This window comes from Palaemon carinicauda, chromosome 21, assembly GCF_036898095.1.
Source record: "Palaemon carinicauda isolate YSFRI2023 chromosome 21, ASM3689809v2, whole genome shotgun sequence".
NCBI classification, from domain to species: domain Eukaryota; kingdom Metazoa; phylum Arthropoda; class Malacostraca; order Decapoda; family Palaemonidae; genus Palaemon; species Palaemon carinicauda.
Genome location: NC_090745.1, coordinates 107,737,088 through 107,750,242, shown reverse-complemented (window position 1 = coordinate 107,750,242; position 13,155 = coordinate 107,737,088). Strand labels below are relative to the sequence as shown.

Sequence of the window (13,155 nt, the reverse complement as noted above, 5' to 3'; positions counted from 1 at the left end):
CAGCTGCAACTCCTCCTCTGAAGGGGAAGGTTCCCGTGGAAAGGGCTTACCTGTTGTGTGCCTTGTGCACACTGGCGATTAGTCCCTTATGGTGAGTCTAGGATGGGTGTCTGTAACATCCTCCAGGCACATGTTTTACTTGACCAGTGCGGCTTCGTTGGTCTGTAAAGGGAAGCAGGATCAGAGAGGGCTCTTGTACACCAACTTCCCCCTTCCGGAGAGGAGCAATTGCATTGAAAAGGCAACGACCACTCATAGTGATCTGAAGGAGAGTGCCTTGCAGAAGAATAAGATAGCTGGTAATAACGACCTTCGTGTCTAGCACGACCTGGAGAAACAAGAGTATCTTGCTCTGCGGGAGAACGCTTGTAGCGATTCGACGAGATATGTCACCAACAATCATGAGACGAGCGAACGCTGTCCTTTAAGGAGGAATGATCACTTGAACACTGAGTTCAAGGGAGGAGAGTGCTTAAAGTGAGGCAAATATCTAGAAGAGCTTTGCTTGCCCCAAAGGAAAGTGAAGTGGTGAGTGTAGCGCGAACAACAAAGCGTGGTGCATCTAGGAGAGAGGATTGCAGAACATCTGACAGATTAGGCTCGACAAGACAGAACCTGATGATCAGAAGGCAGGCAAGATGATGAAGAGCATCTCAAAGAGCGTCTAGAAGACGCACGCAAGGAGGAGAGATAGAGCTCCCTGAGGAAGAACATCTAGATGATTGTGAAGCTGATGTTCTATGCCTGTGAGGAACAGAATCATGTGAAGGGATAGACTAAGCACACAAGAAGCAGGAACCTGATCTGGAGAAGAGGTCAAAGGTGAAGCTTGTGTGGAACTGCAAGGCAAAGGTCTAAGATGAGATGGGCAATGTGGGGAAGTGCTCGTTGTCTAGAGAAGTGCAAGGACAAAGGTCTGGAAGCTTAAGTCCTAGGAGAAGGGCATCTGGGTGGCGAGTCCTCTTTGGAAGATGAAAGAGACCTCGATGTTGTGCCGATGTTGTGCAGCATCCCAGAGAGCATGCTCCAAAGAGCAATGTTCAGGAGGCAAGCTCCAAGAAGGGCGAGGGTAATCTGCCCACTGAACAGATGACAAGTCCTTAGAAGGATGGGGTACAGGTTCCAGAGAGGCAGCACTAAGCTCAACCCCAGGATGCAAGGAACTACTGAAGCTTCTCCTCCGAAAGGAACCTTGGATACATAAGAAGGGCCACAGCATATGAAGAGCATCAGTCCTATGAAAAGAAAAGGACTTCCCCTGAGGTGGAGGCCCTGACGATTTGCTAGGGGAAACAGACAGACCTCCCAGCCTCAGGGCTTACCTTAAGGTTAAAGGGCCACCACTCTTACTAGATTGGCCCCCAGAGGAAGTCAAGGGAGAAGATTCAGACGCAAGAGTACTGGGGGTGGAAGAACTTTCTTTGACTTCAAAGATGACCCAGAAGGTGAAGAATCCTTCTTAGGCTGCTTCTTCCTCCTCCTACCATACTTCTCTCACTGGGAGGATGGCCATTCTCCACAATCATTACAAGGGTAAACTTGAGAACAAGCATGCCCTCAATATTGAGGACACAACTGATGATGATCTGCATCACAGACATTCATGAAAGTACCACAGGTTTTGGGCAGAACTCCTGGACATTTCTGCATAACAGGCGGCATCCTTGATAAAAGTAATCACGCAAAGCAAAAATGCTGTCAAGAAAAAGTAAAGAATTAGTAAAAATTCTTCAAAACTAGCTCCGCCAGTTGACCTCCCCACTACCAATAGGTAATTAACCGTCTGTGTTTTACACCTCTTTAAAATTTTAACTGCTATGTTCCAGCTTCACTGTTATCTATTCTCCTATAGTAAAGGACGACATTTTGTATTTGTGTAAAATCAAATATGATTTATTACAACCGACTATGCTACCTTCTTGTAATTGTCATTAGTTGTAGGACTTTTGACAGTACAATACAGTACTTTGTACCATTCCATTCACTTGCCAAACTCTAAGAGATGAGTGGAGAGTGAAAGAAACCAAGTAAGGAGATTTTGGAGATCATGGATATCGCATTGAGATGTTTGCTACCACTATACAAGTCAACACGAGTGATGATGAGCAGAGGCCAAGTTTCAGTCACCAACCCACTCGTAAGCTTGGTGTAAATGAGGTTCTGTATTAGTAACAAAGATAGAGAAATTGGAAAAACTAATATAGTTGATCCCTTTCTCAAGAGCACAAAGACCACAAGTAGTCAAATGAAAGTCTCAGTTTCAAAGCAAATGAACGTTTCAGTTTCAAAGTGGAGATGTTGTAAGGTAGGACATATGCCTTAATTACCTTGAAGCTATAAACTTACCAACTAAAATAACATGCTCTAAACTTGGACTTTTGGGTTCTAAAGCAAATCTCCCTTAACATAAATACTGTGCTTCCAAAACTAATATAAACCATAATAAAAGGCAATACAATTACAATGGTTTACAGTAATAGCTCAACATAGTTGTTGTTTTGATAGTTATGATCCCAACATCTAACTAATTATATCCTTACCTTTACCTTAGGAAGTTTTGGCTTTCAATTAATGTATATCTTCAAGACAGCATACATATTTACATCCAACGTAAAAATTTCAATATAATTTGTTTTTAATTCAACAAATAGGACAAGATGAAATATATACAGGAGCTTCAGCAGAGCTAAAGCATTAAGTGATTACTTGACATGACTCAAACTTACTATAAGACGTTAGTCCTCATCTACTTAGCCTATTTCTGACGTGTTACCTCTCATTTTTTACAACATTCACATTGGCACAGCAAATTTTTTGTGTTCTTTGCCCTCCACTTCTCTTCCACTATTCTGTTCATGTTACTCTGGTACTCAACCCTTTCCTTAACTATCCAATTTTCAGCAACTTCATAAAATTTGTGACTATTCTGAAACACTTTAACCATTAGGATAAGCACTCCTAGAAATGTTGATCCTTTATGAATCAATCTATCTACCTTTAAGATACGCAGTATGATTAACTAAATAATGGAACCGTACACTACTTGAAACTAGAAACTAGTCTTACGAAATCAACTAAACACTGTGATGACATTCATACACTTGATCACTTACATGATCTCCTGTGCACCTGTAATGCACATTGTTGGATCTTGGTTTCTGTAACCTTTTAAGTGAACTGGCAAGTCTGAAAAATAAAATGAGTAAATGATAGTAACTAAAAGCGATATGATTTTTATAATAAGTACTGTATGGATGCAATCACATAACTAGGACATGAATCATTGGTTTAAAAATCTTTCATAAAGAAACATGCATTTACCTAGTGCTAACTAGAATAAACAATTACTAAACATGAATAACTGTTAAGAAACATGGTACAATTATTTGAGCTTTGCTCAGATGTGGGTTTTGTCCTAAACTTCAAAACAGCCAATGTAGAAGTGAATACTTCCCATTGTTCTCTATCTAGCTTTAATGGGACAAGAATTTCAATTTGTACCCACAAACTTGAATGAGGCCTTCCTTTCCATATACAGAACTACAGTACAGTATACTGTAGAAAAATTTATACATACCCTGAAGAACATTCAACTGACCCAAACATATGAAAGTGATGACATGTCTTTCTTAAGACTTTTTAAAATACAATTTGTCATCTCTAAAGGACTGACTTAGCCTACACTCAGCTTTCAATATATATTACTTGAATACAGTATATACAATGCCTTAAAATCCCTCAAGAATGTCTCAAAGACTCCATTTACTCATTGGTAGAGCAATTTAGTTTAAGCATCTAAAGAGTTCTTATGAACGATCTTGTCTAACTTATTCTTGAACTCGTTTACCGTGTTACTGTTTACTACATCTGCTGGAAGTCTATTCCAAGTATTTGCTATTCTGTAATGAAGGAAATTGTCACATTGAGAGGTGTTGTATCTTTTCAATTCGAGTTTGTGTTAAGCGTGAATAGATTGTTGTAATTTACATTTGTTATTCCTTTAAGAATTCTGAATGCATCTATTAACTGTCCCCTTAGTCATCTAGTTTGTAGATCAAATAAGTTCATACGTTTCATCCTCTGTCTATATGCAAATTGCCTTATTGTTGGAAGTAGTTTGGTGGCCCCAGATTGTACTGCTTCCAGTCTATCTATATCCTTCTGAATACTTGGAGTCCAGAATTGTACCGGTACTCCGTATTATATATGGGGTCCTACTAGTGATGTGTACTGTACAGCTGTAGTGCAGTGTCTTCGTTTCTGTATTTGAATTGTCTCTTTATGTAGCCTATTAGTTTTTGTGCTTTCTTTTCATCTTTTATGCTCCGCTTGGTGGACTTTAAATCCTTGCTGATAATAATACAGAGATCTTCCTCCTGGTCCATACTTTCTATTTATTACCCAGCAGTGAGTATTCTGATTGTGGGTTACTATGACCTACACTATGTGCATGACTATGCATTTCCCACGGTTGAAAGGCATTTGCCATTTTCTGGACCATTCTCCTAGCTACATTAGATCCTCTCTTAAGGCTTCTACGTCTTCTAAGTTCGCAGCATTTATGCCTAGTTTAGTATCGTCGCCAAATTTGGCTATTCTACTAGTTAATCCTAAACCTATGTCATTAATGTAGATCAGAAACAGCAATGAGACAAGGACGGATCGTTGAGGTACAGTACTCCACTTGGAACAGCTGCCTACTCCCTTGATTACAGCTCTCTGTTTTTGGCTTGTTAGCCAATCTTCGATCCATTCAGCTGGTTTTTCAATGATTCCTAGTGTTCTAATTTTGACCATTAATTTTTTCATGAGGAAATTTGTCAAAAGCCTTTTAAAAGTCTAGGTATGTGATGTCTATTGCCCTGCTTTTGTCATAAATGCTAAACATGTGGAAAAATTCCAAAAGATTTGTCACACATGATCTCTTTTGTCTAAAACCATGTTGGCTGTCTATCAGAAGATTGTTTTTCTCTTTATGTTCTTCTACTACCGAATCTACTATAATTGATTAAAAATTTGGAAGGGACTGAATTTAGACACACATGTCTGTAGTTGCCAGGTTCTTATTTTTGTCCCTTCTTGTAGATTGGAGGAACTTTGCCTAGTTTCCATCCTTGTGGTGCCTTTTTTTCGTTGGCTGTCTTTCGGAACATTTTGTAAGTGTGTGGGGTTATCTCTTATTCTAGTTCTATAATCTCTCTTGGATGAATATCATCTGGACCTGGTGCCTTAGACTTCTTTTTGACATCATCCATTGTAAAGGTGATCCTATTTAATGGTAGTGGCCCTTCATAATTGATAGTAAGTTTGGGGTGGGTTGTTAATTCTTCCCTACTGAATAGTTGTAAAATGAGCATTCATCGGTTTGGCTTTTTTTCAATTAATTTGTTATAAGATTACCCTTCGAGTCTCTTAATGGGCTAATGTTTTTGATTGTCTTTCCACTGTTAATGTAGGCAAAAAATTCTTTAAGGTTTTCTTTAAGTTAGCGTGTGTGTGTGCACAGTACTAGCAAGAGAGAGTCAACAATTAGTATAAAAAATGTTATTTTTATTAGTAAAATAAATTTTTGAATATACTTACCCGATAATCATGTAGCTGTCAACTCCGTTGCCCGACAGAATTCTACGGGAGGGATACGCCAGCTATCACAATACTAGAAGGGGGTGTACTCACCAGCGCCACCTGTGGCCAGGTACTACAGTACTTCTTGTTGACACCTCCTCAATTTTTCCTCGGTCCACTGGTTCTCTATGGGGAGGAAGGGAGGGTCAATTAAATCATGATTATCGGGTAAGTATATTCAAAAATTTATTTTACTAATAAAAATAACATTTTTCAATATTAAACTTACCCGATAATCATGTAGCTGATTCACACCCAGGGGGGTGGGTGAAAACCAGTGTACAAGATTAAAGGATAGCTAAGTATCCCGTATTTCATATAATCAGTTATCTCAAAATAACAATGAAATAATAAGTACCTGGTAAGGAAGTCGACTTGAACCGTTACTCTGCCTTTTTTTTAAGTTCGTCTTCCTTACTGAGCGCAGCGTTCCTCTTAGGAGGCTGAATCAACTCTAAGGTGCTAAAGTATATAGGGCTGCAACCCCTACTAAAGGACCTCTACACAACCTCTAACCCAGGCGCTTCTCAAGAATGAATTGACCACCCGCCAAATCAAAAGGATGCGGAAGGCTTCTTAGCCTACCGTAACAACCATAAAAACAACAATAAAAGCATTCAAGAGAAAGGTTAAAAAAAAAAGGTTATGGGATTAAGGGAATGTAGTGGCTGAGCCCTCACCTACTACTGCACTCGCTGCTACGAATGGTCCCAGGGTGTAGCAGTTCTCGTAAAGAGACTGGACATCTTTAAGATAAAATGATGCAAACACTGACTTGCTCCTCCAATAGGTTGCATCCATTATGCTCTGCAGAGAACGGTTTTTATTAAAGGCCATCGAAGTAGCTACGGCTCTCACTTCGTGGGTCCTTACCTTCAGCAAAGCAAGGTCTTCCTCCTTTAAGTGAGAATGGGCTTCTCTAATCAGAAGCCTTATATAATACGAAACCCCGTTTTTGGACATGGGCCTCGAAGGTTTCTTGATTGCACACCATAAGGCTTCTGACTGTCCTCGAATAGGTTTTGACCTATTAAGATAAAATTTCAGAGCTCTGACAGGGCAAAGAACTCTTTCTAGCTCGTTACCTACCATGTTGGAGAGGCTAGGTATTTCAAACGATCTAGGCCAAGGACGTGAAGGAAGTTCATTCTTAGCTAAGAATCCGAGCTGTAAAGAACATGTTGCAGATTCGGATGTGAACCCAATGTTCTTGCTGAAGGCATGAACCTCACTGACTCTTTTAGCTGTTGCAAGGCAGACGAGAAAAAGTCTTGAGGGTAAGGTCCTTGAAGGAAGCTGACTGGAGAGGTTCGAACCTAGGTGACATAAGGAACCTTAAGACTACGTCTAGATTCCAGCCTGGAGTGGGTAGACGACGTTCTTTAGAAGTCTCAAAAGACTTAAGGATGTCTTGAAGGTCCTTGTTGGAAGAAAGGTCCAAACCTCTGTGGCGGAGAACTGAAGCCAACATACTCCTGTACCCCTTAATCGTAGGAGCTGAAAGGGATCTCTCATTCCTAAGATGTAATAGGAAGTCAGCTATTTGGGTCACAGAGGTATTGGTAGAGGAAACTGCATTGGCTCTACACCAGGTCCGGAAGACTTCCCACTTGGATTGGTAGACTCTACGAGTGGATACCCTCCTTGCTCTGGCAATCGCACTGGCTGCCTCCTTCGAAAAGCCTCTAGCTCTAGCGAATCTTTCGACAGTCTGAAGGCAGTCAGCCGAAGAGCGTGGAGGTTTGGGTGCAACCTGTCTACGTGAGGTTGACGTAGAAGGTCCACTCTTAGAGGGAGAGTCCTGGGGACGTCGACCAGCCATTGTAGTACCTCTGTGAACCATTCTCTTGCAGGCCAAAGGGGAGCAACCAGCGTCAGCCGTGTCCCTTCGTGCGAGATGAACTTCTGAAGGACTTTGTTTATGATCTTGAACGGTGGGAATGCGTAAAGGTCGAGATGGGACCAGTTCAGCAGAAAAGCATCCACATGAACTGCTGCTGGGTCTGGAACTGGGTAACAGTACAAAGGAAGTCTCTTGGTCATGGAGGTGGCAAACAGATCTATTGTCGGCTGACCCCACAAGGTCCAAAGTCTGTTGCACACGCTCTTGTGGAGGGTCCATTCCGTGGGGATGACCTGATCCCTTCTGCTTAGGCGATCTGCTGAGACGTTCATGTTGCCCTGAATGAACCTCGTAACTAGGGTGAGGTTTAGACTTCTTGACCAAATGAGGAGGTCCCTTGCTATCTCGTATAGGCTCCTCGAATGGGTCCCTCCTTGCTTGGAGATGTAAGCCAAGGCTGTGGTGTTGTCGGAGTTCACCTCCACCACCTTGCCTAGCAGGAGGGACTTGAAGTTCAATAGGGCTAAATGAACTGCTAGTAGCTCCTTGCAGTTGATGTGGAGCGTTTCCTGTTCCTCGTTCCACGTTCCCGAGCACTCCCGTCCGTTCAAGGTCGCGCCCCAGCCCGAGTCCGATGCATCCGAGAAGAGATGAAGATTGGGGGTCTGAATCGCCAACGATAGGCCCTCCCTGAGAAGGAGATTGGTCTTCCACCACAAGAGAGTGGTCTTCATCTCTTTGGTGACTGGGATAGAGACTGCTTCGAGAGTCAAACCCTTGTCCCAATGAGCTGCTAGATGGAATTGAAGAGGGCGGAGGTGGAGTCTCCCTAGCTCGACGAACAGGGCCAACGATGAAAGGGTCCCTGTGAGACTCATCCACTGTCTCACCGAGCAACTGCTCCTCTTCAGCATGCTCAGGATGCAATCTAGGGCTTGGCTTATCCTTGGGGCCGATGGAAAAGCCCGAAAATCCTGACTCCGAATCTCCATTCCCAGGTACACAATGGATTGGGAGGGAATGAGCTGGGACTTTTCTAGATTGACTAACAGACCCAGTTCTTTGATCAAGTCCAAAGTCCAGTTGAGACTCTCCAGACAGCGACGACTCGTGGAGGCTCTCAACAGCCAGTCGTCTAAATAAAGGGAGGCTCTGATGTCCGATAAGTGGAGGAATTTTGCTATATTCCTCATCAGATGCGTAAACACCATAGGAGCTGTGCTTAGGCCAAAACACAGGGCTTGGAATTGGTAGACAACCTTTCCAAAAACGAATCTCAGGAAAGGTTGGGAGTCTGGATGAATAGGAACGTGAAAGTATGCATCTTTCAGGTCCAACGAGACCATCCAGTCCTCCTGCCTGACCGCTGCTAGGACCGACTTCGTCGTCTCCATCGTGAACGTCTGCTTGGTGACATAAGCATTGAGCGCGCTGACGTCCAGCACCGGTCTCCAACCTCCTGTCTTCTTGGCCACCAGAAAGAGACGGTTGTAGAAGCCCGGGGATTGATGGTCCCGGACTATAACCACTGCCTTCTTCTGTAACAGGAGCGACACCTCCTGGTGCAACGCTAGCCTCTTGTCCTTTTCTTTGTAGTTGGGAGAGAGGTTGATGGGAGAAGTGGTCAGAGGGGGTTTGCGGCAGAATGGTATCCTGTAACCCTCCCTCAGCCAACTGACAGACTGGGCGTCTGCACCTCTCTTTTCCCAGGCTTGCCAGAAGATCTTGAGTCTGGCTCCTACTGCTGTCTGGAGAGGAGGAGAGTCAGTTTTTGCCTTTAGAAGCCTTGGAACCTTTCCTAGACTTGCTCCTGGAAGAGTCTGGACGGGAGCTTCCTCGGCTGGGGGCTCTACCACGAAAGGGCGGAATAAACCTCGTAGCAGGAGTATCAGCCACTGGGGTGCGATAAGTCCTGGGGACTGAGGTAGCAACCTTAGTCTTACGAGCAGATGAGGCCACAAGATCATGGGTGTCCTTTTGTATCAGGGCCGCAGACAAGTCCTTAACAAGCTCTTCAGGAAACAGGAACTTAGAGAGCGGAGCGAAAAGGAGTTGAGACCTTTGACAAGGTGTGATGCTGGAGGAAAGGAAGGAACAAAGCTGCTCCCTTTTCTTAAGCACTCCTGACACAAACATTGAAGCAAGCTCGCCAGATCCATCCCTAATAGCCTTATCCATGCAGGACATTAAGAGCATGGCTGAGTCCTTGTCCGCAGGGGAGGTCTTCTTGCTAAGGGCCCCCAGGCACCAGTCTAGGAAATTGAACATCTCAAAGGCTCTAAATACACCCTTTAGGAAGTGATCTAGATCGGAGAAGGTCCAGCAAACCTTAGAGCGCCTCATTGCTGTTCTACGAGGAGAGTCTACCAAACTTGAGAAGTCAGCCTGGGCAGAGGCAGGTACTCCCAAGCCTGGTTCCTCTCCTGTGGCATACCAAACGCCCGCTTTAGAAGTGAGCCTAGTCGGAGGAAACATAAAGGAAGTCTTTCCTAGTTGCTGCTTAGACTGCAACCACTCCCCTAAAATTCTTAACGCTCTCTTAGAGGACCTTGCAAAGACGAGTTAGTATAAGTTGACTTGGCTGGCTGCATGCCCAGCGAAAACTCAGATGGCGGAGAGCGGGGGGTAGCAGAGACAAAATGGTCTGGGTATACCTCTCTGAAAAGAGCCAAGACCTTACGAAAGTCAATAGGAGGCGGAGAAGACTTGGATTCATCCACGTCTGATGAGGGATCCAGGTGTGCAGCCTCATCATCAGAAACCTCATCACCAGAGTGTAGCGAAGTGAGAGGTAAGGTATGCTGAACAGCAGAATCTGCACGAGCGGGAGCAAAAACGCTTGTGGTTTCATCCTCAAGTCTCTGTTGAGGCAACACCTGAGGCTCAGGCTGCAAAGGCTGGTCAAAAGAAGTAGCAGAAGGTAGGCGCATGGGTGGAGGAGGCTGACTCCTGGCATGAGTGTCTTGACTCAAGAGTTGCGCTTGCTGTAAGATTGGTGGATGCGCAGTAGCAGGTTCCTGAGGAACGAGTTGAGGTTCCTGAGGTGTGAGCTGCGAGCGTTGAGGTAGTGGCTGCGCAGAACGCAGTAATTGTCTCGCGAGTTGAGGTTCCTGAGGCGCAAGGCTAAGGTGTTGAGGCTCTCGCCTTGAGGAGGGTTGAGGTCGTTGCAGCGAGAGCTGAGGAGTCTGCCTCATGGATGGGAGAGGTTGTTGTACCTCAAGAGAGTGTTGCCTCACTGGTGGAACCGCAAGTGGAAGCGGAGGAAGTAAGGTATAAGCTTCCTGTTCCCATTGCTGAGGTTGCCTTAAGGAAGGCGGAGGTAGCTGCACACCACTGGAAACTGGCAACTCAGTACGTGGTAAGGTATCCTGAGGAGCCTCAACATCGTACGCCTGGCAGACAGGACTGCGGTTAGGCGGAGCGATCGCAGGAGGAGGTGTAACCTTCTCAGCCTGACACTCACGCATCAAGACCGCAAGTTGTGACTGCATGGACTGCAGTAGAGTCAACTTGGGGTCGGCAGACACTAAGGTCTGCTGAGGCAAAGCCTTAACAGAAGAGATCTGTTGCGGCAGCACCTTACTCCTCTTAGGAGGTGTGCATTCAACTGATGACTGCGGCGAGTCAGAGCTGATCCAATGACTGCAGCCAGGTTGTAGAGCTCTTGAGGTCTGGACTCTGCGTTTGAGCGGTCTTGAGACCTGAGTCCAACGTTTCCTCCCTGACAATTCTTCAGCAGACGAGTAAAAGACGGGCTCAATCGTCTGCGGGTGGGAGTGACGGTCTCTGGAAGACACGCCCGCAACCACCGAGGATACTTCTGTGCGCCGATCAAGGCCTGCCGAACCCTTTTGCCCTTCGACATTGCTTCTCCCCTGGGCTTGGGAGCTTGCAAGAGGTCCCGGACTGGGAGGACGACTGGCACGCACAGAAGTACCCTCACGCACCACACTGACACTGACACTAGCACTTGGCACTGCACTGACACTAGCACTCGTCACAGCACTGGCACTATTACCACCCACTGCACTCTTGACCTTAAGTTCCTTGACTTCGGCCACAAGAGACTTATGATCACTAACCACCGACTCCACTTTGTCACCTAAAGCCTGAATGGCACGCAAAACAACAGACATATCAGGTTGAGGGCAAATAGTAGGTTCGGGGGTAGCCACTACAGGGGGAGGAAAAGGTAGGGGATCATGAGGTGAGGAAAAAAGTGAAGAGCGAGAAGAACTCCTCCTAACTCTCTCTCTCTCTAACTTGGTTGAATACTTAAGAAATCGGACAAAATCAAGTTCCGAAAGTCCGGCGCATTCCTCACATCGATCTTCCAACTGACAGGGTCTTTCCCTACAGTCAGAACAAGCGGTGTGAGGATCTACCGAGGCCTTCGGAATACGCCTATTACAAGACCCACATCGTCTATGGGGTGGGGCTTGTGAAATGTCAGACATCTTGAATCAAAGAGTTAGCCAAGTGGGGATTCCAAATCAAGCAAAAAGATCGTTAACCATTAATCAGAACTAAATAATAGCTATCCAAGCTAATATAGAAGTTTTCCAGCAAAGCGACAGCCGAAATCTGAGAGAAATACTTCACCAAAAGCCGCGAAAATACTCCAAGATCATAAGCGTATCCCAGAACGTCTTGCCGGAAGCACGACAGAGGAAAAATTGAGGAGGTGTCAACAAGAAGTACTGTAGTACCTGGCCACAGGTGGCGCTGGTGAGTACACCCCCTTCTAGTATTGTGATAGCTGGCGTATCCCTCCCGTAGAATTCTGTCGGGCAACGGAGTTGACAGCTACATGATTATCGGGTAAGTTTAATATTGAAAAATGTATTTTACAGAGAATTAACTAAGGTAGTAAAAGAAAGTGGCTGAAAATTCTGATATAAAGTGACTACAAAATTCTATGATTCATTACAAATAATCTTGCTTAGAAATGAGGTGATCAAGTGTAAAAATCTTAAAAATCAGATGTAGCAGGATGAATACCTGCCTGAAGGCCCATAATCTTCATTGAGAAGGGGAACAGATAAAGACCTTGAGTGGATGGATACTGTATTCATATATTAACAGTGCTAGACAGAAAAAGAGTGACAAGAGCTAATTTCAAGGCTTGATCTGATGGAAGAAATGAAAAATTCGTAGATAATTTGTATTTTTCCTAACTATACAAACCTTAGCTATTTGTTAGGGGTATTACTTTCGGCGTAGCTGAAATGACGAGCCATTAAAGTTTAGCAAGGGTTAACTACCCACACCGCTAGTTAGCGGGGGGTAGGGGGGTAGCATGCTACCGCTCCCACTCACACACCTGTGATTTAGCTCACTTTGCTTGGAGGTAGGACTTCAAGGGGGATAGGGCTGGCGGGCAAGTTTGTATAAATAGCTAAGGTTTGTATAGTTAGGAAAAATACAAATTATCTACGAATTTGTCATTTGTTCCGTAACTAGAATACAAACCATGCTATTTATTAGGGGTGACTCACCCATTACGAAGGGTGGACGTCCCTGCCAATCTGGCTTTTGGCTTTACCCAGGGGCTCCTTATCTGAGTATGTCAGTACTCAAAAATAAGGAGCCCCTGCACCTCGTTAAAACCTTGCTACGCAAGGTCCGCGACCTACGCAAGCTATGTGTTGAGATATATAGAAATGTGACCGTCCAGGTAAAATTAT

General features: G+C 44.6%; 1 protein-coding gene across 3 annotated transcripts in view; it reads right to left on the bottom strand.

Annotated features, from left to right (window-relative positions):
* The window catches only part of LOC137615398 (coiled-coil domain-containing protein 77-like), a 150,965-nt gene that overhangs the window by 111,666 nt on the left and 26,144 nt on the right, over positions 1-13,155 (bottom strand). For all 3 annotated transcript variants that reach the window (XM_068345248.1, XM_068345246.1, XM_068345247.1), the window contains exon 2: positions 3,114-3,186. In XM_068345248.1, coding sequence (XP_068201349.1) covers positions 3,114-3,186 — 73 coding nt within the window. The remainder of the gene's footprint in view (positions 1-3,113; positions 3,187-13,155) is intronic.